This window comes from Carcharodon carcharias, chromosome 13 (genome assembly GCF_017639515.1).
Source record: "Carcharodon carcharias isolate sCarCar2 chromosome 13, sCarCar2.pri, whole genome shotgun sequence".
Lineage (NCBI taxonomy): Eukaryota > Metazoa > Chordata > Chondrichthyes > Lamniformes > Lamnidae > Carcharodon > Carcharodon carcharias.
Genome location: NC_054479.1, coordinates 64458291 through 64483673, shown reverse-complemented (window position 1 = coordinate 64483673; position 25383 = coordinate 64458291). Strand labels below are relative to the sequence as shown.

At 43.9% G+C, this 25383-nt stretch overlaps 1 protein-coding gene across 6 annotated transcripts in view; it reads right to left on the bottom strand.

The window, feature by feature from the left end:
• Window positions 1-968: 968 nt before the first annotated feature.
• LOC121285792 (serine/threonine-protein phosphatase 4 catalytic subunit) overlaps window positions 969-25383 on the bottom strand; it is a 38739-nt gene continuing 14324 nt past the window's right edge. For 3 of the 6 annotated variants that reach the window (XM_041202611.1, XM_041202612.1, XM_041202610.1), the window contains exons 3-9: window positions 19672-19723; window positions 17981-18031; window positions 17533-17634; window positions 13493-13666; window positions 12168-12294; window positions 8476-8665; window positions 969-4488 (exon numbers count right to left, since the gene is read on the bottom strand). In XM_041202611.1, coding sequence (XP_041058545.1) covers window positions 4359-4488; window positions 8476-8665; window positions 12168-12294; window positions 13493-13666; window positions 17533-17634; window positions 17981-18031; window positions 19672-19723 — 826 coding nt within the window. In that variant the 3' untranslated portion in view covers window positions 969-4358. The remainder of the gene's footprint in view (window positions 4489-8475; window positions 8666-12167; window positions 12295-13492; window positions 13667-17532; window positions 17635-17980; window positions 18032-19671; window positions 19724-25383) is intronic. The other 3 variants (XM_041202614.1, XM_041202613.1, XM_041202615.1) reach the window with 3 other exon arrangements.

Below are 25383 nucleotides of genomic sequence, written 5' to 3'. Positions count from 1 at the left end.
AGCTCCAACCAACAATCTCAATCAATGTGTACTAAACCTGGCAATTCATATACTATTGACACTTTCACTCAAAACCTCTCACCCAAAACTTGCACACACACAGGCAGCTATTCAATGACAGCCACATCAGCTAAACATATTGTACGACACTCACTGACACACTTCCTTCTTTTGTACAGCAGAAAGTGGCACACGACAGCAAGAAGAAACTGGAGGAGGACAAGCGTGCCTGCACCTTTTAACCCCATAGAGACAATGCTGGCTACCCTGGGAAGGGAAATGGCAGAGATTAGTGATGTGTACCTTCATCCTCCTCTCTTCCCACTTCTCCCACGTTGGAGTGTCAGCTGTGTCTCAGTTGGTATCATTCTTGCCTTTGAGTCAGAAGGTTGTGGGTTAAGTTCTATTTGAGGTCTTGGTTGTAAGTATAAGCTGTCACTCCACTAGGGAACTGAGTGCTGCAGTCAAGAGGTACCATCTTTCACAAGACATTAAACTTAGCCTGTGCTCACCTCTCACATGATGTAAAAGATGGCATGATTTTAACAAAGACTAGGGGAGTTTTCCCCAGTGCACTGTCCAATTGTTATCCCTCAATCAACATAGCAAAAGCAGGTTAGCTGGTCATTATCACATCACTCTTTGTGGAATCTTGCTGTGCACAAAATGGCTGCCACTTTTCCTACATTACAACAGTAACTACATTGCAACAGGACTTGTGGCTGTAAAGTGCATTTGTGATGTCTGACAGTCATGAAAAGTGCTATATAAATGCAAGTTTTTCTTCCCTCTTTTCCTCAGTCTGTTCTGAGTCTCGGGCAGTAGCTGGTGTAATTGTGTACTTCTTACCTAATCTTCTCCTCTCATCACAACCCAACCCTTGTGACTTCTTCATTTCAGATACCCAAGGGTTTGGGCCAGTGTAAGGTTGGTTTTACAGCACTGATTTTACACAACTTTGAAACAGGTTGTCATAATATTAAAACTTTATTTAAAACAGTTTTGCTAAATCACAGGTGGATTTAACAAATCCTTATCCAGCAACTTCTAGTGGCTCAACAGGTCTCACCAAACACTAGTCCTGTATTTGTCCAGGGTTCTGGCTCTATATAGTACAGACATCCAGCATGTTTAATAGAAGTCAAATATTACTCTACAGAAACATTTAGAAACAGAATACAAGTTATTACAAAAATAACAGCACTTTCCCCATCGGAAAAACTGCTAATTTATGCAAAATTCTTTAAATGGATTAAAAAACTAAAAATTTGGCAATTCCTGGAAAATTTTTAGCTTGTGACTCCATCAGGGATATTATAATTCAGCTTCACATTGTCCAGTCTACTAAAGGTTATCTGCAGCCTGACAGCTATTTAACCCAGGTTTGGCTGGGGGAGGGGGGGTGGGGCTCAAACCTTCACCTTGGGCCATGAACTGGGACAAAATGTCAGAGACACAATTTACACTAGCACCTTTGGTCCTCCCGCTCACAATGCAGCAAGAGCTTGAAAAATTCAGTAACTGGACAGACAATCCGACAAGGTGTATCACGGCATGGGTTTCTCTCCTTAAACTTACTTTGAATTATACAAAATACACCCTGCCCTCACCAAAGCATCCATCCCTCACCTGTGCCTGGACAAGGCATTTTGACTGATTATTCAACTGGGGAGCACATCCTAGCCAGAGTGCCCTTCTGTTCTCATGCAGCATCCACACTCTCTCTCTCCCCCCCGAAAAAGAGATCACTTGATCAGAAGCAGGAGACCCCCGCCAATTCATCCCTTTTCCTATTTCAGGGAACTGGGTTATCATTTGAACAGAGAATCTTATTCCAGGAGTTACACTGACTGTTCAGCAGCCTGATGAGGTGTTCATCACATTCCCTAAATTACTGTTACACTGCCCCCTACTGGGCCTGGTCTGAACGGCTCTTCCCGAGTCACAACAATTGGATTGAGGGATTTTCAGCAAGTGAAAAGATCACCTGTCAGACAGAGATTAGTTTAGTTCTGTTGCATTAACATAACCTCCAGGTTTTAAAATAAAGACAGATCAAAATCTAATGGTTAAAAATCTAGGGGACAGGGGCTTAACATTCCAAACCTAAATCAAAAGTAAAAGACAGCTGCTCCCAGACAGCGGGTAAAATCACTGGGAGAGAGAAGGGGGTGAGAGCGAGCGCGGGGAAGAGGCAAAGAGAGAGAGAGAGAGAGAGAAAAAGAGGCAAGGGGGAGTGAGAAAAAGAGGCACGGGGGAAGAGAGAAAAAGAGGCAAGGGGGAAGAGAGCAAAGGAGGCAAGGGGGAAGAGAGCAAAGGAGGCAAGGAGAGAGAAAAAGAGAGAGGGGATGATCGGGGCACAGGTGAAAGAAGAGGTGATGGGGAAAGAGAAGGGAAATGAAAGCAGCCCTCACAACTAGTGAATCTTGAAAGTCATATCCAAGCTAAAGATCCTGAATGATGCTCAACTGACCTGGAGATCAAACAGCCCAGCAAGGCAATACCTCAGTTAGTCTCACTGATCACTACAACACAGCCTCCTGTCTTCATTTCCTCACGTTGCCAGTTACTTGGTGACTGGATCTCAAGGTGAGGGCTGGAGGTGGATTGGGGGCACACATGGGGGAGAAACACCAGGAGAATTCAAAGTTCAGTCCCTTTCCAGTACCGTTTCAAACCTCATCTGCATTTGCATTTCATTCTTAAACAGCAGCAGTTCAAGGTGCCCCATTGGGTGTAGAGTGGAAGGTCTCCACTCCACAGGGTTACCTCCAGCCTCTGGGTTGACACCGTCAGTTTAACATCTGTAAAGGAGCAGTAACTGCCAGTGCAAACACATCTTGAATAGGGTTGGGATAGGGACTAACAATTGGATAGAAAGTAGCTCTGAATTTGATTTGACCAAGTTATTTCTGGGAATCTTGTTTTTCACTCATGCAGCTTCCAGACAGATGGCACTAATTTTCTGATTTCGAGGCTGGCTTTGCTGACAGAACAGATTCAGGAATGGAGGGGGTGCAGGAGTGTCAGTACGGTTTTACCTGGTGAAATGCCAGCAATGACCCTTGCCCCAGCTTGGCAGAGGAATCTCTTAGCAGTTGCCCAGCTCCTACTCAGGCACTCTGGCACCAGTCATTTCTCCAATGTGGAGCCGTATCAGGCAGACCGATTTCCTCTTAAGACAGTCCTCTCCCCTCCCTGCACTGCTGAATGCTTGACTTCACAGGTACTGGGCATCCACCAAGGTCTTTCTAGCATGCCCTCACCAACATGAGTCCCACTCGGTGAACAGCAGCAAGCTGCTGGACTGCAGGATCATAGCTGGATCCTCTTTCCACTAGTGGAACTTGCACCTACATAACCAGCATCCTGGTCCCCACGTGAAGTAACCAAGTCCCTCCTTGTTAGACTGAATAAACCATCCACAGACACCAATCTGGAAGTTTCCATTTTGAATGCACAAACAGGCTGAGTACCTTCACCAAACAGGCAGCAGCAGCAACCAGGTTTCTGGGTAGGGTGCCAGTTATGGCTTAAATGTAGACCATCTGCCATGGGTTTGTATCATCACAGCCCACACAGCGCTCTGGGCTGCCGAGGGAAACACTTCCCCGGATCAGGGAGGGATTGAAACGTGAGAATGGGTCAAATCGTAGTTTCACAGCCAGCCACCATGCAACCTGTCCGGCTGACCATTCCAAATAGCTCAGTACAAAATCCAATGCTCTTATTTTGCACATCAATCAAACAATCATAAAACAAGGTACAGCACATTAAGACTATATGAGGCATCTCTGCCAGTTTAAACTAGCTCAGAAGGGTATTTCAGGACAAGATTTCACTGCTGCTATTCTTTAACAAGTTAGTCCTCACTGTAAAACTCAGTTACCAGTATACACAAGAAGTGCATCTGGGGAAGATACAATCCAAGGATCACAGCAAGCAAAGGAATTTTCATTGTGACTAATTAAAAAATCTTTTAAAAAATTCTTTTAAAACAAAAAAGTGCCAATTCTGTTTTAGTCCAAGTGTAAACAGCAGTCACTACCTGGCAAATCGTTTCTTCAACACTGCTGTCAGCTTAAAGAGGCACACACTTTCTTTAAAAACAGTTCACTTTTTTTTCCCCAATTTAAAGGATGAACACCCTGGATTGAGAGCTCACACTACTGTCCCCACAATGTACAGCACTGAGCAACGTGTGCTACTTCCCAGTCAGACCGCCTAGTCTTTGCCTTCAGGAATGTAGGATCTTTTTCAAATACTGTACACTATTTTATCGCCCTCCCTCCCTCCAAAAGAAATCTTCAGCAGGCTCGGTGTTTGCATCAAGATTTCAGACCGAGGGTGGTGCTCCTTCAGAGGAAGTAGTCAGCAACTGTCTTTTTGGATGACACCCCTCGGGACTCCTGAGGGGCAGCTTCAAAAATTGTAAATTCCTTCTCCAAATGCTCGTCCAATTCAAGTATAGCAGCGACATTTCCACACCTGGGTGAACACAGGGTAGTCAAATCAGACACCGAATAGACAGGTTTGGGTAATTAAAACACTTTGATGTTAAACGTCAATACCAGAGTTATCTGATCAATAGACGTTTTGGTTTTATAGCACCTGACTTCAAAAAAACTCCACACACATTGCCTCCCTGAATTAAATTTAAGGTGACACAGAACCAGTTTATCCCCTTAAGGAGCTAGAGCCCTACTTCCCAAAAAAATGGATGGTTATAGAGCTAAGAGACGACATAATGCTCAAAAGTTACACAAAACATAGCACAGGTCCTGGCGAATGGAAGTTAGAAAGGGCAGCAATAGACAACAAGACAGGTCACAAGAGCTACAAAAGGCACTATGAAAAGTAACTTGCAAGAGATATCAAATATTTTTTACAATTACGTTAGGAAAAAGAGGGTGCTCAGGAGCACAGTAGGTCCTTGAAATCTGATCACAGTGATACTGTCAACAAAAATGAGGAGCTGGCGGACATGCTGAATAATTACTTTGCATCAGTATTTACAGTAGAGGAAGAGCTCTTCATGCCAAAAATCTCTAGGAAACTATTATTGAATCATTTACAGATACTCATCAGCAAAATAACAGTTATGAAAAAGTATTGCCACTGAAAGAGTGACAAATCCCCAAGAGCAGATGGTTTCCAGCCCAGGGTTTAAAGGAAGTGGATGAGAACATTGCCAACGCTCTAACTAAAATCTTCCAACGTTCTCAGGATTCGGGAACTTGTCCCTTTAGATTGGAAAGCTGTGCATGTCACTCTGCTATATAAGAAAGATGAGGGAGGGAAACCAGGGAATTATGGGCCAGTTAGTCTCACAGCTATTATCGGGAAATTACTAGAGTCTGTAGTCGAGTGACTGAACACCTTGAAAATGAGAGAGTCAGTGTGGATTTGTAAAGAGGTGGTCATATCTGACAAATCTGATTGAATTTACATTGAAGTGACTAAAGTAGATGTTATTTATATGCACTTTAGAAGGCATTTGATAGCTCCTCATAACAGACTATTAACTAAAGCTGAAGCTCATGGAATTGAAAGCATTGACCTGGTTAGAAAACTGGCCAAGTGGCAGGAGACAGAGTAGGGATAATGGGCATAATCTAACTGGCAGGATATGGCAAGTGGTGTTCCACAAGGATCACCGTGTTTATTAATAACTTAGAGGATGGGATAGAAAGCCACATATTCAAATTTTCCAATGCTGTAAAGATTGGCAGTATTGTATGCAGTGGAGATGGGAGCATAAAATTAAAGATATCAATAAATTAAGTGAATGGGCAAAACTGTGGAAGATAGATTTCAATGCAGGGAAATCAGACACCATCCACTTTGAACCTAAAAATAAGATAAATTAGTATTTCCTAAATGATGTAAAGCTAGAAACAAAAAAAATCAAAAAGGCTCATAAAATGCTAGCCTTAATATCTAAGGAACTAGAAGACAAGGGGCAGAGGGTTGCGGTAGAAGGTATGCTACAAAACATGAGGATTAGGAGTAGGCCATTCAGCTCTTCAAGCCTGAACTGCCATTCAATAAGATCAAGGCTGATCTTCTACCTCAATTCCACCTTCCCATTCTATCCCAAGATTTCTGAATTTACAAAAGCCTATCAATCACGCTCAAATATACTCAACGACTGAGCACCCACAGCTCTCTGGGGTAGAGAATTCTGAAGATTCACCACCCTGAGGGAAGAAATTTTTTCTCATCGCAGTCTTAAATGGCCGACTCTTTATTCTGAGATTGTGAACCCTCAATCTAGGCTTCCCAGGCAAGGGAAACATGATCCCTGTATCCACCCTATCAAGCCCCTTAAGAATTTTATATATGCTTCAATTTGAACATTTCTCATTCTTTGAAATTCTAGGGACTAGTCTATTCAATCTCATTTCGAGGACTATCCCTTATCCCAAGAATCAGTCTAGTGAAATTTTAAGGTAAGTTTACCTTCAATATCCTACAGATGTGCAAAACCCTGGTTTGACCACACCTGGGGCATTGTGAGCAGTTCTCAGCAACACACCTTAGGAAGGTTATACTGGCCTTGGAAGCAGTGCAGCATAGATTTACTAGAATGATAACTGGACTCCTCAGGTTAGTTTAAGAGGAGAGGATACACAAGCTAGTGTTGTATTCCCTAGAATTTAAAAGGGAAGGGGTGATTTGATTGACGTTTTGAAGATATTAAGGGGAACAAATAGGATAGATAGATGGAAACTATTTCTGCTGGTTGAGGAGTCAAATTTAGAGCCAGACCTTTCATGAGAAATAAGAACACAAAGACACAAAAGCTGGTCAGAGTTTAGAATTCTCGCCCAAAAACAGCAATTGATGATAAATCAGTTAATTTTAAATCGGAGATTGATAAAAATCTGTTGTTGACAAAAATCTAAGGGATATGGATCAAAGTAAATCAAGTTAGGTCACAGATCAGCCACAATCTCATTGAATGGTAGAACAGACTTGAGTTAAATGGCCTCCTCTTGTTATGTAAAACATAAAATTATCTCAACATTTCTGGGAACTTGCTGCACATGGACTGGTTCTGCACCTCGTCTACAATACAGTGCACAATCACGCTCATCTTAAAAGGCAGCTATCCTGAGGAGATGCTGAGACACAACATCAAAACACATTCCTTTCTTTGCTCAGACTATAAGAGAAGGTAGTGTAGTGGTAACATTGCTGGACTAGTTACATTAACCCAGAGGGAAGAGTTCAAATCCCATCATGGCAGCTAATTTAAATTCAATGAGTTACTAAAGCTGGAATATAAAGTTAGTCCCAATAATGGTGACCATGAAACGATCAAATTGTTGTGAAAATCAATCTGGTTTAGGGACGGAAATCAGTTGCCCTGATCTAGTCTGGCCTACATGTGACTCCAAATCTACAGCAATGTAATTGAATTTTAACTGCCCTCTGATGTGGCCTAGCAAGTTATATCAAACCCTTTTCAGAAAAAAAATCAGTCAACACTCTGGGTGTACCAGGTAGACTGCAGTGGTTCAAAAAGGCTGCTCAGTTATTTGCTCTATGAAGCTACTGCCTCCATCTAGACAAGGCACACTGCTCTCTGACGAAAGTGTAAAGTGCCACTAGACCCAATCAGCCCAAACCTCACAGAGAAGGATCCCACTGACATAACTTCTCCCATTGGCTCAATTTTCAAAACTCATCCATTGGCTTGATCCCATTTGTTCTAACTGCTTAATTTGCCTTAATTACCCTTTGCCCACTTCCCCCTCCACTGGTAGCCACCACCCCTAAGATGTGAACTTTTCTTAAATATATTTTGGATTTGCTGGGTTGATCCCTCTTAGGCTCCTCTTATCCAGAGGAAACAGTTTTGACGTGTAGTCATCATTGTAATGCAGGAAATGCAGCAGCCAATTTGTGCACAGCAAGATCCCACAAACAACACTGAGATAATGGCCAGATAATCTGTTTTAGAGATGTTGGTTGAGGGATAAAGATTGGTCAGGGCACCGGGAGAACTGTCCTGCTCATCATGGAATCTTAACCACCCACCTGAAGGGGCAAATCAAGCCTTGATTTAATGTCTCATTTGAAAGACAACAATGCAGCACCTGCTTAAAACTGCACTGGGAGTGTTAGCCTAGATCATGTGCTCAAAACTGAGTCAGAAGGTTGAGTGTTCAAATTCCATCCCAGAAGCAAGTGTGCTACCCACTCAGACATGGCTGACACGTTGGAAAAGAGGAAAGGCAGTCAGCTAGTGCTTTCGCTCTTGACTGCTCTCCCATGACCCTTGCTGTGAATGTGCGGGAGGACAGTATCCTGCTTGACACCTCAACAGTTTGGAAATCACATCACTGGAAGCTGTTCAGTGTCCTGTCCTCAGCAGGCACCCAGAACCTGTTGAACTGCATTATATTGAAGGACAGGAAGCCAGAGAGATTTCCCATCACGTGAGCTCCATACTTAGTAAACTCTTACCTGTAGCAGTAGTTGGGTGCTGACCACACAGTTAGAACAGTTTCATTGAAGTGCCACTTGTATCCCTCCATCACCAGCTGGTGGGCACGGCAAATCAGATCTATGCTATTGGCAGCATTGAAGTGGGCAACAACATCGCTGCCAAAGAGGTAGCCAGCTCCACGGGGGCTGATGCCCCAACCGGTGGTATCTGTAAAGAGCCCAAAATTGCTGTCAGCCTCAGGATTCCACATCAAGCAAAGACAGGTTAGGTACACTGTTATTCAAAAACCAATACCATTTCAACAGTGGGGTGATCACTGCCAGCACCATACCATGACTGAATGCCCAACTCACTTTAGTTGCCTCATGGTAGATACATATTCATCTCCGAACAACTTAAGAGTCATAAATATAAGACAGTCCCTAATAAATTCTAATAGGAAATTCAGGAGAAACTTATTTAGCCAGAGAAAGGTGAGAATGTAGAACTCACTACCACAGAGAGTAGTTGAGGTGAATAGCATGGATGCACTTAAGGGGAAGCTAGATAAGTACATGAGGGAGAAAGGAATAGAAGGCTATGCTGATGGGGAGGCACAAATGGGGGCGGGAGTTGGCTTGTGTAGTGCATAACTTTTCTGTGCTGTAAATTTGATGTAACAAGCAGATAATGGAGCAGTGCTAAGGCCTGCATTCTCGATATCAGCCCACCAGAGATTACTACAAGACAGGTAAAGTTTGCAGTGCCCAGATTGGAAAGGGAATTGCGATTAATCTAAATGATCTTCAAAGAGCTCATCAGGTGCTGGCAATGCACAAGCTGGGAAAGGGGCAGAGATTGATCCACAGATAACTTACACAGTGAGTCACTACATGCTTCTGATTCATGGCATGCTCACCAGTTAAGAGTAGGATTCAGAGATCTGACATTCATCTCACACCCACCTGGGACAGAGTCCTCCACCCCACAAAGGGCAAGGAAGCAACCTCTGAAATGACTAGTACCTATGAACAGTTTGTTACCATGGGATAATGTGAGAGATCAGAGGCTGATAACAAGTCCCTGCGAGATTCCATTAATAGGCAGTAGCCTCAAAATTACACTTGGTGCAAGTTTCCATTCAGGTTGTGACTAAATATGACAGATTAAATTCAGTGCAAACGAGTATGAAAGCCTTCGAGTAGGAGATCAATGAAAAAACAGTACAGACTCAATGGAAAGATACTAGGAACCTAGGAGTTTAAATACATAATTCAATAAAAGTACAGGTACAGGCAGATAAAGTCATTAAAAACATTGAGAGAATGTGATTTTAATTAAGAATACATGAGCAAAGAATAAGGTTGAACTTTATACAAAATTTTGGTTATGGCCCAACTAGTTATAGTTGTATTTTACATACCCCATTTTAGAAAGGATATTAAATTAATGGCAAGTCTACAGTGTAGATAGACCAGAATAATGCCAGGAGTGGGAAAATTTAGTTACAAGGAGAGATATTTGAGATGTCGAGATTATTTCCACTGGAACAGAGGTGGTTATGTGGAGGCTTTGTACTGTAGCGCTCCTGTGATTCTGTGAAAGAAGAAAGCTGTAGAGTGCAGGAAGAAATCAATGGACTAGTCATTTGGACAGAAGTGGCAAATGGAGTTCAATCCACAGAAGCATGAGGTTTATGGATTTGAGGAAAGCTAACATGGTAAAGGAATGCACAATAGATTGAAGGATACTGGGAAGTCTAAAGGAACAGAGGGAATTTGGAGTGCATGTCCACAAATTCCTGAAGGTGGCTGGACAGGTAGACAAGGTGGTCAAAAAGCAAAACAATGCAGATGCTGGAAATCTGAAATAAAAACAAATGCTGGAAATACGCAAATCAGGTAAAGTCCGTGCAGTGAGAAACAGAGATAACATTTGATTATCTTTCATCAGCTAGATAAGTTGGTGAAGGCGGCATACGGGACTCTAGCCTTTATTAGCTAAGACATAGAAAGCAAGAACTGGGACGCTTTGCTGGAACCGCAGAGGCCACAGCTGGAGTACTGCAGTTCTGGTCATTGCACTATAGGAAAGATGTGACTGCACTACAGTGTACAGGGGAGATTTACGAGGGTGTTGCCTGGACTGGAGAATTTTCATTCAGAGACAAGATTGGATAGGGTAGGATTGCTTACTTTGGAACAAAGGTGGTGGGGGTGGGGAGGCTATTTGAATCATATAACATTGAGGGATCTAGATAAGAGTGGATAGAAAAACCTGACTGCCCTTGGTTGAGAGGGCCATAACTCAGTTGTATAGATTTAGGGTAGTAGGTAGAAGGGTTAGACGGATTTTGAGGAGAATTGTTTTCCACCCAGAGGGCAGTTGGGTAATGGAACTCACTGCCTGCAAAGAAGGTAGAGGGAAAAACTCTCATAACATTGGGTATGCACTTAAAGTGTTGTAATCTACAAGGCTACTGACTCTCAGCTCGAATTTGGAATTAGGCCGAATGATTCCTTGTTGGCCGGCATGGACATGATGGGCCGACTGGCCTCCTTCTGTGCTGTAAATTTGTATGATTCCATGATTTCAGAGTTTTCTTTTAAAAATTAGCATGAAGGATTTTGGTAAATCAAAAGGGGAAGATATACAAGTAGTTGTTTGGTAGTACAGAACTTGAGTATCACTGAAAAAAAACACACGAAGCTTTTTGTCTTGCACTCATCAGGACATTCCCAAGATGCTAAATGTAAAGGGACAACAATTTATACTTCATGAGAAGAATGTGCTGATTTGGTTGGCAAGTGGAAGAGAGGGGCAACTTTGGCGACGGGGGTGGGGGGTGGGGAAGAGAGCGAGAGGAGTGACAGGGACAGGAGTTGGGGGGGGGGGAAGGAGGAAAGCAAGGGGGGGCGACAGGGACGGGGGAGGGGGGAGAGAGCAAAAGGCGTGACGGGGGTAGAGAAAAAGAGCAAGGGGGCGACGGGGACGGTGGGGGGGAAAGAGAGCAAGCAAGGCAATGGGGACGGGCGGGGGGGATGGGGGATAGCGAAAGGGGCGATCTTACAGGGAGATTGAAGGTTGATAAAGCAATGGAAAAGCTAAATCTGGGTTATTATTTGAAATTGAATTATGAGTGTGGGTCAAGGCAAGCAATGGCTAAAGATACATTTCAGACAAACAGCAGGAAAATATTCTCAGAGTATGATCAGCATGTGGAATAAATTCCCAGAGCGAACAGTTGGGGCAAAAGAAATCTCTTTAATTTAAGAAGCAACCAGGCGCTTCAATGGGGGTGGGGGCAGATCTCACTTGACAGATAAACCAAGATGGGGCAAAAAGCTTTCCTTGTCACATGGAGTTACCATGCCCAACACCTCAGTGGGCTGTAGTGCAAAACCAGAGAGATTAGGAGGCTGCAGATTTCTGCAAAGTTCTCTCAACTCATGTTGTTAATTCAATGAAACTGGAAAGCAAGGAGGTGGGGATCTCATGGGTTAAAATCAGTTCACATTCGAGTGACTCCTGCTAGAAAAATGGTCCTCAGGAGCACATTGAATCAGACGGGGCAGTGATACCTTCTATAGTAAACAACTCATTTGGGCTCACAAATGAATGGCTGTTTGGTGGGTGTGTAACTGACCAATAGCCAGCACTCAAGGGGAGCTGGGGGTGGGGGTGGTGGTGAGGCAGGTCAAACTGGCTTTAATTGAATTCCAGGGCTTACCTTCTGGGTCAGACCATAGGAGATCACACATTGGGCCATCATGGGGCACTTCCTGTTTCCTGTCTATTGTTCTGATCTGGTCCAGGGTCTGGATGGATGGAGAGAGGCCACCATGAACACAGAAGATCTACAAGAGGACATGAAGAAAATGTGTTTTTTTAATAAAAGCAAAGACTTATTGAAAGTTGGACTGATCACACAATCTATTTCACTAAGCCAGGCAGGACACATACACATGCAGAGTGTAGAACCTTTAACAATGGGACAACTCAGGGACCTTTCTGCTACTATCCTGACACATTTTTCTCATTCAGAGATATTACTTTAGTGCACCGGGGAGTCGATTTACTGGAAGCTTCAATCTCATTCAAATACAGAATACAGCATCGGTTACCTTTGTTGGAAGCATTCTGGAGAACAAAAAAGCAAGGGGGTGGGGACAAAAGATGGATGTAAGGTACAGAGGGAGTTTCATACAGCAAGGCTCCTGCCAAAAGTAGGGCAAAGGACAGGTCTGTAAATGGCCAGGGCCAAAGAGTGGAAAGGTACAGTATAGGACACAAGATTGGGCACTGAGCAGACGCATGATACTGAGTGGGGGCAGAACGGGGCACTGAGCAAAGGCAGGACTGGCTTTGGGGGTGCTGGTGGGGATAGGAGGGGCGATGGGAAAGGGGAGTGTGTTGGACACTGCAGAGGTAGGATAATGATTTTCAATTTGATGCACTCAGGGATGCAGATAGAAGCAGCGTCTATTGGTATTAAGATGGTGATTAATGGATAGGCCATAATTCATAGCAAATAGGGCATGACTTGCTGAATTTCAAATAAGTTGAAGTTTATGGCAAAGGAAAGTTAGGAGAGAAACTGGCAAAGGGGACATCGCAGAATTTGAATCTAAAGGTGGTAAAAGCATAGTTAAGAATTTATGGCACTGGATAACCATGCAGGTGAAAGCAAGCAGTACTTCATTTCTTTATACACATGCATTCCTCGTGTCCTTGAAGGGACATGGCAGCAACTTTGCTGAAGACTTCCTTGATGTTCAGTAATTTGGTACTCATACCTTCAAGGTATGTGCCCTCGGTTCCAATCAGCTGCTTACATGCGCATTATCCAAGCCCGCCTGTATCAGTTTACAACTCAGATCAGGTGGTGCCTCAGATCCTTTTCTGCCACAGATTAAGTCCAAGTCTAAATGCTGAGTCTCTCCAGAGGTTAAAGGCAGAGGATCATCCTCATTATCCCAACTCCATGATGGCAATGCTAACTAAGACACATACCATGCACTAAACATATATAGTTTAATGTTTTTCATAGGTTACCTTTCCATCCACGACAGCGGAGAGACTGAGGTAGTCAAAGATCTCTGTACAGTACCTCCACACCGTTATTGATCCGTATTTGCGCAAGCACTCATCATAAAAGCCATAAACCTGAGTAATCTGCCTGCTTTCGTGGTTCCCTCTGATCAGTGTGATTCTATCTGGATAGCGGACCTGTCACGTTGAGAGATCCAGGTTAGCCAAGAGCAATGGAAGAACTAGTTTTTATAATAAGACTATTGGTTATGGTCTTGGATCACAAACAAAGGTCATGAGTTTAAAATCCGAGTAATGGCAAATTGCGAACAATGCAATGAATCTGGTCGATTGTGGGCTGGCACCAGAAAATGATTGTGAAATGTGCTACATTGTCATTAAAGGAAGGGTCGCAAACTATCACAAGACTGAACTGGGATTACCTTGGTCAGCACTGCAAAGCCTCCCTCACCAAACCAAGACTATTGCCTAGTATGGCAGAATTGACCCACACTCAATGGCCCCACAGGTCCTCAGAATATATCCATCAGCTAACATCGTAGACTCCTCCATCACTATTCTTGGGTATGCCCTGTCCCAATGGCTGAACATAACCACCAGAGGTAATGGCACAATATATATCCAAGATTGGATGGGGAGGGAGGCTAGTGGCTGCAGGAATCAACGTTGATTCCAGACCTATTGAAGTCTCAACTTCAGGTCAAACATGGGCATGGAAACTTACTGGTAATTACCGCTACTAACACTCCCACCTCAATGAATCAACCTTCGTCCATGCTGAATATCACTTGAAGGAATCTGAGGGAAACAAAGGAAGTTAATGTACTCTGGGTTGGGGTCTTCAATATCTAGCGCTATAGCTGACTCAGCAGTACCACCGAGCTGGCTAAGTCCTGCAATATAAAGCAACCAGACACTCTCTCCATCAGGTGGCAAGGAAACCAACACAAGGAAAGATCCTGTTTGACCTTGTCCTCATCAACCTGTTTCAGACATGTGCCACTATAAGCTTGATAGAATGCGCCAGTACAGTGCTATGAAGAGCAAGACGCATCTACATCCACCATCATGTAGTATGGAATCACCAATGTGTTAAATGGGACATACCAAGGACAGGTTTAGCAGTTCAATGCCAGGCAATGCATGAAATCTTATGGGCCACATCAGCAATAGAATCATGTAGCACCACAGTCAGTCACCTCAATTCTGGATTATCAAGCCATGAGACTAACCCTGGTTCAATTAAGGGCATGCCAAGAGCAGCACCAGGCGTACCCATGAATAAAGTACCAACCTAGTGAAGTTACTACACAGGGGTACCTGCACACTAAAAGCAGCAAAGCTCCCTAACCATACCACATCAGGTACAGAATGGTGAACAATCAGATAACTAAAAGGGGACGATGGCTCTGAACAACCCCATCCTCACAAGCCACAAAGTTGAAGAGTTTGCAAATGTCTTCAGTCAGAAGTGCCAAATGGGTGATCTTATTCAGCCTCTTCCTGAGGTTTCCACCATCATAGATTTAAGTGTCCTGCCAATATGGTTCACTTCACAACTGGCTAAATGCACTGGGTACAGCAAAGTCCACTGGACCTGGTAAAAACCCAGCTATAGCAAGGATAGGACTGTGTACCAGAGCTGACCGCATTCTCAGCCATACTATTACAGTACAGCAATGTCACTGGCATCTACTCAACAATGAGGATGACTGCCCTGGCATGTCCCATCTAAAAAGCAGTAGATTGGCTGGGTTAGATTCAATCTAAAGGTGATGGAAGTCATCAATTGTGTCACCCAGCAGTACCTATTCACTAATGTTCAGTTCAGGTTACACCAAAAACACCGGAGAGCATCTCCATCCCCTGTCACCTCGATTACTGAGAAGGCCAGCAGGTGCACTGGGAATGCCATCACCTCCTAGTTTCCCTCTTAGTTACAACCATCCTGACCTTCATCATCACAAGTTGAGTATCCTGGAACTCACTATTTAACAGCACTGAGTACCTTCACCACATGGGCTGCAGTGTTTCATAGAGCAGGTTCACCAGAACCACCTCAGGCCAACTAGGGATAGACAGTAAACGAAGCAACACTCTCATCTCAAGAATAAAATGTAAAAAAAACTGCAATAAATAAACAATAAAGCAACAATGCTGTTTAGTCAGTTATTGTATAGTTATTAGCAACAGGAATGTGGGCTGATTTTCCCTTTCGTAATCCAGGGATGCTGGGGTACACGATAGTTTGCTCCAGCTAACAGCAGAGATCATCAGTACTCAGATTCTTATCGAACAAAACCACTGGTGATATTCAATTAAATATTCATTGACAAAAAAGGTTAAGACTCATTTTGGTCAATCACTAATTTCTGTTGTGGACAGGTGGGATGCCTGCAGGTGTGAAGTGCCAGATGCAAGATAATAAATAGTATTACAGAGTGGATAATTTTACTTCTAAACTATCCACAAGGTAACATGGTCAACAGCATTTATTGTAAGTCAGAGGAATAAGTATAGAATGATGATTATTAATAATTACACATTCAATGCATTTAAGGGTAAGCTAGATAAGTACTAGGGGTGACAAAATAGGAAAAAGGAACATGCTGATAAGGTGAGATGGAGAGGGGTGGGAGGAGCATAAACATTGGCATAGATCTGTTGGGTCTGCTAATGTAATTTTATGCAGTATTAAAATAATTCCGTCTGGCGGTCAGATAGCTGCACTTACTCACTACGCCATTAGGTGGAGCATCTTACGTACGATCGCTAATTCTCTCTTTTGGAAACACTGAATCCTTGTGGGAGATCCATAATTTCACTGGTGCCAGTTGGGTTTCATTGTTTGGTCTCATGCTACAAGGCAATTTACGTCAGCAAGCTATCCGATTGCAAGGTCCATTTTATCCTGTCCATGTCTAATGCTCACAGCAATGGATCAATTGTGATAAGGCACATGCATGTGTAATACTGCACATTGTATATATTTTGAAAATTAAACAATTTTTTAAAAAAATAAGCATTAAGGATTACTCAATAAACAATCAGGGAGAGAAACCTTGGTTAATTGGCTCTCACTTCACATTGGGAGCTGGAGCCATTTGTGATGTCTCTATCACTACCCAAGTGGTGATTAGAACGGGAATCGAAGATGGGACCTTCAATTATTCCATGGCTAAGCCTATGAACCAGCAAAGGGGTTGTCAGATTTAAAATTCACTACAAAAAAGAGAGAATGCCAAAGAACTATTGCTGCCCAAATCTCGACACCTATAGCTCTTTGAAGTTGTCCCAGGAAACCATTTATTCTCGCTGATGGTGGAAGGGTGAGTGGTTATGGTACTGGGATCCTGGCTGCTGACAGCAGCTTTGACAGGCACCGACTCAGGGCTGGGAGTGAGATTTCAATAAATTTGGGCTCCCCTGAAGGACAAATTTAGTTTCAAGGAGATAATTGGGGCCAATTATATTAAATTAATAATTTTAAGCATTTTAAACATGGCTATTTTAGACATGGCTATTATGGGTAAGATTATGTTAGGAAAGCAGTCAGTGATACAGAACGCAGTTTTGTGATATGGAGCAAGATATTCACCTGGGAGCTGAAGTAAAGATTATAGCAAATTTATTAAAAAAGTGACATGTTGCAAAATGAAGGACCTTCTTAAAAAAAATCCAAGCTCAGTGGTTAAAGATTCCTTCTTCAGAATGTGATTACATACAGAAATAAAAATCCCAAATTGCAATCTGCTTTAAACCAACAGAAGTAGCTTGGATGGCAGAGGGGGCACTGTATAGACAGAGCACCCAGGCTCTGACTCCAGGGACTCTACATCTGTATTCAGGGATGATTGGTGGAAATAGCTTGTGGGCAAGTAGTCTCAGGCATTATGCTTCTCAGCCAACACCAACCCAGGTGGGTGGGGAGGTGGGTAACCAGAGGACAGCCTGCGCTCGTGGGATTTACTGCTGCCAGAGTCAACACCTTCAGCTCAAGGAGACAACGGAGTGGGTAAATATTCAGTTCTGGTTCACCTCACCTTCAGTGCCAATAGCAACAAGAACGTCTCAACACTGTAGAAGCCTCGGTCGACAAAATCTCCCATGAACAAGTAGTTGGTCTCGGGAATGTCTCCTCCCACCTGTGGGAGCAGGGGTAAATGTCAAATTACAGTATACAGTTAGCAAAACGCACACACATTCACTCCCAACTCTGCAACTCCCGCAGCATCCAATTGCAAATGTTCAGACAAGAGAGTCAGCTATCAGCTCATCCAGCCTTGCTCAGTCATAGGCTTAGGCTTATGGGAGAGAACAGGTGCGCAGCAGCCTGACACACACCTAGGGCGAACATGGCAACTTGATGCAGACAGACATGGGTACCCACAAGGCTTCAGTGACTTTTCTCATATTCTTAATGCAGTGGCACACGGCACTACGTTCATGCAAATCACAATGATTTGTCAATTTTATTCGAATACAACTTACTTTAAAGAGTTCTTTGAGATCATAGAATTGCCCGTGGATGTCCCCACACACCTGTTAAAGAAAAACAACCAACTGAGAAAATAAAAGTTTGCAAGGCCATTACTTCAGGATAAATGTCCCAAGAGCTTCTTTCCTGGAGAACTGAAACATTTTCAATTGCTCAAAAGTAAACTCTTTTGAAAGGGCTGGTTAACAAGGTGAGGAAATAATTTTTTGACATGCACCTTCAGAAAGTTCAGCTTCCCTGAAAAAAAATGGTAGGATCCACAAATACGGGGCCACCGCTTAAATATCAGGGGAAACCCCAAACTGGTGGCGTTCACTCAATCTCCTCAGGGGGTCCGAGGGGAATTAAAGTCCTTCCTGAAACTGGATGTGGACACGTTTCACATCTCGCCAGGTGTGAAAGGTTATCGGGGGTAGGCAGGTGGTTACAATCACATCAGCCATGATCTTATTGAATGGCAGTGCAGGCTTGAATGGCCAAGTAGCCTACTCCTGCCCCTAGTTCGTATGACTGGAAGAATAGTGCATGACACATCTTTGAAAATAAAATTGTCCTTGGGATAAGGGTGTCATTCACTAGAGCAGCATTTATTGCCTATCACTAGCTTTCCTCAAGATGAAGGTGCCTTCTTCTGCAATCCATGTGGTGATAGGTTTCCTACTGGAGTTCAATTCTACGTGCTGCTGGCATCCTACAGCTGGTCATCCATTCTTCACGCAACCCTACGTAATATTAGTGGGATTCTGCAGGGCATCTCAGCCCAATACAGGCCTCACCCAACATTTGCACACAAGCACTAGGTGATCAGAGGGCAACAGGAACTATTGCAGATTTATTTCCTTCTGTCCAGGGGTGTAATGTCCAACTGTAGCACAAGTTAAGTTAACACAGCACAGCCTAGGAACCAAAACAAAAACAAAAATACCTGGAAAAACTCAGCAGGTCTGGCAGCATCTGCGGATAGGAGCACAGTTAACGTTTCGAGTCCGAATGACCCTGCAACAGCTGAGTTTTTCCAGGTATTTTTGCTTTTGTTTTGGATTTCCAGCATCCGCAGTTTTTTGCTTTCAGCCTAGGAACCAAACCTAAGCCTAATGATTCCAGAGTATCATGATTACCTAGCAGCTCATTTAGGAAAAGCAAGGATGAACTTTGTGTTTTCTTAGGTGGGAAGCTATTTGGTCTGATAACTAAATCAGTCAGGCAACACATAGCCCAAAGAATAAAGCCAACTCTTTAGAATCCCAACCACAGAAGGATCTTAGCCTTCCCCTCTGCTCCTAACCTGCAGACATTTTCACTTTAGAAATGAATTTACTGTAGTGCATTACACTCATATTCGAGGGAATGGCTCAATACTGCACAAGCTCATTTCACTTCAGGCCCTTGAAGCAAGGGGGCAGAGGGAAAATACTCTGACCCCATTAAAATGCAGGACAATCCCAAGCCATGGTGCTCAGATACCAGATATGTCCCAGCTCTGCTAGGTTCCCCAGTGCCTGACAGTGTTAATCTCGCTAAAACAAAACAACATAATTCTAAGCTGAAAAGAAAACAAAATCAGGAGCAATTAAAAAAAAACCTCAAGATAAAATATAAAACCTTCCACATCTCCACAATGAATGCACACAAAGACACTGCACGAGTTCCAATCTAATGTACAAATATAAATAAATGAACTCACAGTGACCGGGGAATCTACTTGTTGTACGTTGCTCTCCTCAGCAAGAATCTCCCTGTTTAGGAATAAGATAGATTTGAGATTAGACTCTTCTGGTAACACAATTGCACTGTTAACCTCTGTTAAAGAACAGCTCTAACCTTGACTTCATATAGCTGATGCTGTGATACAACCCGCTTTTGAAAACAGATTGATCCTCACTTGCTACTTGTAGGACCCCACCACACTACCAACCCCCCAACCCCATCCTGTTCCAGTGTATCCTGAGAAAAAAAATTTTCAAAAATATTTTTTGATGGGATATGGGCGTTGCAGAGCATTAGCCTGGGTCTCTGGTTTACTAGTCTAATGACATAACCACTATGCCATCGCCTCCCCAAAACTGATTGGCTGTGCAATCTTTAAGGACTTGAAGATGTGTAGAGGTACTTTATAAATCAAAGTATTCTTTGTTGGTGTTGGAAACAGCACTTCTGGCTAGACCAGTACAAATACATGATGGTGTTTTATTTCCAGGCTTTACACTGAAGCAAGGGCTAATCAAATGTGATTCAACGGTGAGTCAGAGGTCTACCTCCTCGGCACACGGGGCAGCTGTTGGTAAACCTCCCACATTTCTCAGAAAGGAGGTGGTACTGTGCTTGACTGAAGGGCACATACTGTAGACACAAATTCACAGCCCCTCCATTCCAACTTCTGTAACAAACCCCAATGCATTCAGCAATGTGTAAACATCGGGAAGTCTCTCCTTTGTTGGGAGGAGTAACATCAAGATAATGTCCTTTCATTAGTGGACACTGGCATTGTTGACAGCTCATGTGGGGTCTGAAACATTGATTCAGATCTTCACCTGCTAAACTGGCTCAGGATGTCCCCATGGGGGAGGTGACCTGAACATATCCCAAGATTAACTCATGCTTCGTTGGCACCTCCCTTTGCAGAAATAAATAACTGGATGCTTTTCTACATCTTTGACATGAGATTTGTTAGTATACCGGGGCATAATGGATCATCTAGATGTGCTGGCATTCTCCTATACTGTTCAGCTCTTGGAGCCTGTTGCACCATTTAATTAGATTATGGATGATGTGCACCTCTATTCACCTCGTTTCTGTAGCCTGTAATAGCCTTACCTTTCAAAAAATCTGAAAAAAAGTTGTATAAACGCACAATATTTGTGTTTTTATTGATAAATAATGCATGCTAAACTAATAAAAAGAAGCTAGCTGTGTTTGGAGCTGAATGAAAGAGCTAGGTGCCAAATGGTAGCGAGCTAAACCAGTGGTTCTTAAGTGCCTGTATTGACAATATGGGACTGCTTGGTTATGATGAGTAGGATAAAGTGGAGTTCCCTGTACCATAAATTAAAATATTGCATCGCCTAGTGTGTTTAAAGCACTGCTGAGCTCAGCTATGGTCAACAGCAGACACGGACACACAGACAGCCCACTGCACATTAAACAACACGAGATATGCTGCAATTTCAATTGGAGGCCAGTGTTGGACTCTTGATTCTAACTATCTCCTAGTCTAGCCAGCAACCTGTATTAATACAGTACCTAATGAATTAATAATACTCTTTAGTGCATTTTAAACAAAATTTGACATTGAGCCATAAGAGATGGTATTAGGGCAAATGACCAAACGTTTGATCAAAGAGGCAAATTTTAAGGAGTCTCTTAAACAGAGGAAATTGAGGTAGAGAGAGGGAGAGGGTTAGGGAGGGAATTCCAGAAATTAGGGTTCAGGTAACTAAAGGCACAGCCACCGATTTATGGAATGCTTAAAATCAGGGACCCTCAATAGTCCAGACTTGGAGGAGCTGTAGGACTGGGGAACATTACAGAGATGGAGAGGGGAAGGGTGAGGCCCTAGAGAGATTTGAAAACAAGGAAAAGGATAATGCTACTTTAAACATTTTGATTATAGAGGTTTAAGAGGCTGGATTCAAGCACCTACAAAACCAGCTGAATAAAACAGACAAGACCAATGGGCAGAGAGCATCAAACAGCCTGACTTGTAGGTGAATTGGAAAAGATGGGAAATACTCAGGGAGGGAAAAACACAGCTGGCAAGAGACATGATAGCACTGCAGATAATTTGGGCCTTGGGCACAGGGCAAGAACAGCGATACTCGTAGATGTACCATCTCAAAAAGGGGAACAAATGACAGCCAGCCTCTAACGTTGCAGTAAGATAAAGGCAAAATACTGTGGATGCTGGAAATCTGAAACAAAAACAAAAAATGCTGGAAAAACTCAGCAGGTCTGACAGCATCTGTGGAGAGAAAGACGGAGTTAACATTGAGTCTGTATGACTCTTCTTCAGAGCTAAAGGGAAGTAGAAATGTGGTGAAATATATACTGTTTAAGGGGAACAGGTGAAGCTGGATAGAGCGCCAGCGATAGTTGGAGGCAAAGGAGAGATTGCAAAAGGTGCCATAAAAAAAGTCAAAGGGCTGTTAACAGTGGTGGCACTGGCTAAAAGTGGTGCTGATGGGGACATTAAGAGTGAAAAGTAGAATGTGATAATGGCCGGACCAGGGTAAGCACTCTGGAAAGTGACAGATGACCCTAATGGGGGTGGGGAGGGGGAGGGGACAGTGGTGGGAGAAAAGATCGAAAATAGACTAAAAAGCTGGGGATAAAACAATGAATAAAATGGTAATAAATTTTAAAAATAATAATGAAAATAAGTGGAAAAGAAATAAATAAAAATTGAAAAATAAAAATGAATATAGAAAAAAGGGGTAAAAACAAAAAACTGCGGATGCTGGAAATCCAAAACAAAAACAGAATTACCTGGAAAAACTCAGCAGGTCTGGCAGCATCGGAGGAGAAGAGTTGACGTTTCGAGTCCTCATGACCCTTCGACAGAACTAGCTGAATCCCAGGAAGGGTTGAAATATAAGCTGGTTTAAGGTGGTGGGTGGGGTGGGGTGGGGTGGGGGGCGGTGGTGGGGAGAAGTGGAGGGGGGTGGTGTGGTTGTAGGCAAAAGCAGTGATAGAAGCAGATCATCAAAAGATGTCACAGACGGCAGAACAAAAGAACACATAGGTGTCGAAGTTGGTGATATTATCTAAACGAATGTGCTAATTAAGAATGGATGGTAGGGCACTCAAGGTATAGCTCTAGTGGGGGTGGGGGGAGCAGAAAAGATTTAAATTTAAAAATAATGAAAATAGGAGGGAAAAAGAAAAATCTATATAATTTATTGGAAAAAAACAAAAGGAAGGGGGAAGAAACAGAAGGGGGGTGGGAATGGAGGAGGGAGGTCAAGACCTAAAGTTGTTGAATTCAATATTCAGTCCGGAAGGCTGTAAAGTGCCTAGTCGGAAGATGAGGTGTTGTTCCTCCAGTTTGCGTTGGGCTTCACTGGAACAATGCAGCAAGCCAAGGACAGACATGTGGGCAAGAGAGCAGGGTGGAGTGTTGAAATGGCAAGTGACAGGGAGGTTTGGGTCATTCTTGCGGACAGACCGCAGGTGTTCTGCAAAGCGGTCGCCCAGTTTACGTTTGGTCTCTCCAATGTAGAGGAGACCGCATTGGGAGCAACGAATGCAGTAGACTAAGTTGGGGGAAATGCAAGTGAAATGTTGCTTCACTTGAAAGGAGTGTTTGGGCCCTTGGACGGTGAGGAGAGAGGAAATGAAGGGGCAGGTGTTACATCTTTTGCGTGGGCATGGGGTGGTGCCATGGGTGGGGGTTGGGGAGTAGGGGGTGATGGAGGAGTGGACCAGGGTGTCCCGGAGGGAACGATCCCTACGGAATGCCGACAGTGGGGGTGAAGGGAAGATGTGTTTGGTAGTGGCATCATGCTGGAGTTGGCGGAAATGGCAGAGGATGATCCTTTGAATGTGGAGGCTGGTGGGGTGATAAGTGAGGACAAGGGGGACCCTATCATGTTTCTGGGAGGGAGGAGAAGGCGTGAGGGCGGATGCGCGGGAGATGGGCCAGACACGGTTGAGGGCCCTGTCAACCACCGTGGGTGGAAAACCTCGGTTAAGGAAGAAGGAGGACATGTCAGAGGAACTGTTTTTGAAGGTAGCATCATCGGAACAGATGCGACGGAGGCGAAGGAACTGAGAGAATGGGATGGAGTCCTTACAGGAAGCGGGGTATGAGGAGCTGTAGTCAAGGTAGCTGTGGGAGTCGGTAGGCTTATAATGGATATTGGTGGACAGTCTATCACCAGAGATTGAGACAGCGAGGTCAAGGAAGGGAAGGGAAGTGTCTGAGATGGACCATGTGAAAATGATGGAGGGGTGGAGATTGGAAGCAAAATTAATAAATTTTTCCAAGTCCCGAGCACGAAGCAGCACCGAAATAATCATCGATGTACCGGAGAAAGAGTTGTGGAAGGGGGCCGGAGTAGGACTGGAACAAGGAATGTTCCACATACCCCATAAAGAGACAGGCATAGCTGGGGCCCATGCGGGTACCCATAGCCATACCTTTTATTTGGAGGAAGTGAGAGGAGTTAAAGGAGAAATTGTTCAGTGTGAGAACAAGTTCAGCCAGACGGAGGAGAGTAGTGGTGGATGGGGATTGTTCGGGCCTCTGTTCGAGGAAGAAGCTAAGGGCCCTCAGACCACCCTGGTGGGGGATGGAGGTGTAGAGGGATTGGACGTCCATGGTGAAGAGGAAGCAGTTGGGGCCAGGGAACTGGAAATTGTTGATGTGACGTAAGGTGTCAGAGGAATCACGGATGTAGGTGGGAAGGGACTGGACAAGGGGAGAGAGAAGGGAGTCAAGATAACGAGAGATGAGTTCTGTGGGGCAGGAGCAAGCTGACACGATCGGTCTACCGGGACAGTTCTGTTTGTGGATTTTGGGTAGGAGATAGAAGCGGGCCGTCCGAGGTTGGGCGACTATCAGGTTGGAAGCTGTGGGAGGAAGATCCCCAGAGGAGATGAGGTCAGTGACAGTCCTGGAAACAATGGCTTGATGTTCAGTGGTGGGGTCATGGTCCAGGGAGAGGTGGGAGGAAGTGTCTGTGAGTTGACGCTCAGCCTCCGCGAGGTAGAGGTCAGTCACTCCTCCATCACCCCCTACTCCCCAACCCCCACCCATGGCACCACCCCATGCCCACGCAAAAGATGTAACACCTGCCCCTTCATTTCCTCTCTCCTCACCGTCCAAGGGCCCAAACACTCCTTTCAAGTGAAGCAACATTTCACTTGCATTTCCCCCAGCTTAGTCTACTGCATTCGTTGCTCCCAATGCGGTTTCCTCTACATTGGAGAGACCAAACGTAAACTGGGCGACCTGGTTTGCAGAACACCTGCGGTCTGTCCGCAAGAATGACCCAAACCTCCCTGTCGCTTGCCATTTCAACACTCCACCCTGCTCTCTTGCCCACATGTCTGTCCTTGGCTTGCTGCATTGTTCCAGTGAAGCCCAACGCAAACTGGAGGAACAGCACCTCATCTTCCGACTAGGCACTTTACAGCCTTCCGGACTGAATATTGAATTCAAAAACTTTAGGTCTTGACCTCCCTCCTCCATTCCCACCCCCCCTTCTGTTTCTTCCCCCTTCCTTTTGTTTTTTTCCAATAAATTATATAGATTTTTCTTTTTCCCTCCTATTTTCATTATTTTTAAATTTAAATCTTTTCTGCTCCCCCCACCCCCACTAGAGCTATACCTTGAGTGCCCTACCATCCATTCTTAATTAGCACATTCATTTAGATAATATCACCAACTTCGACACCT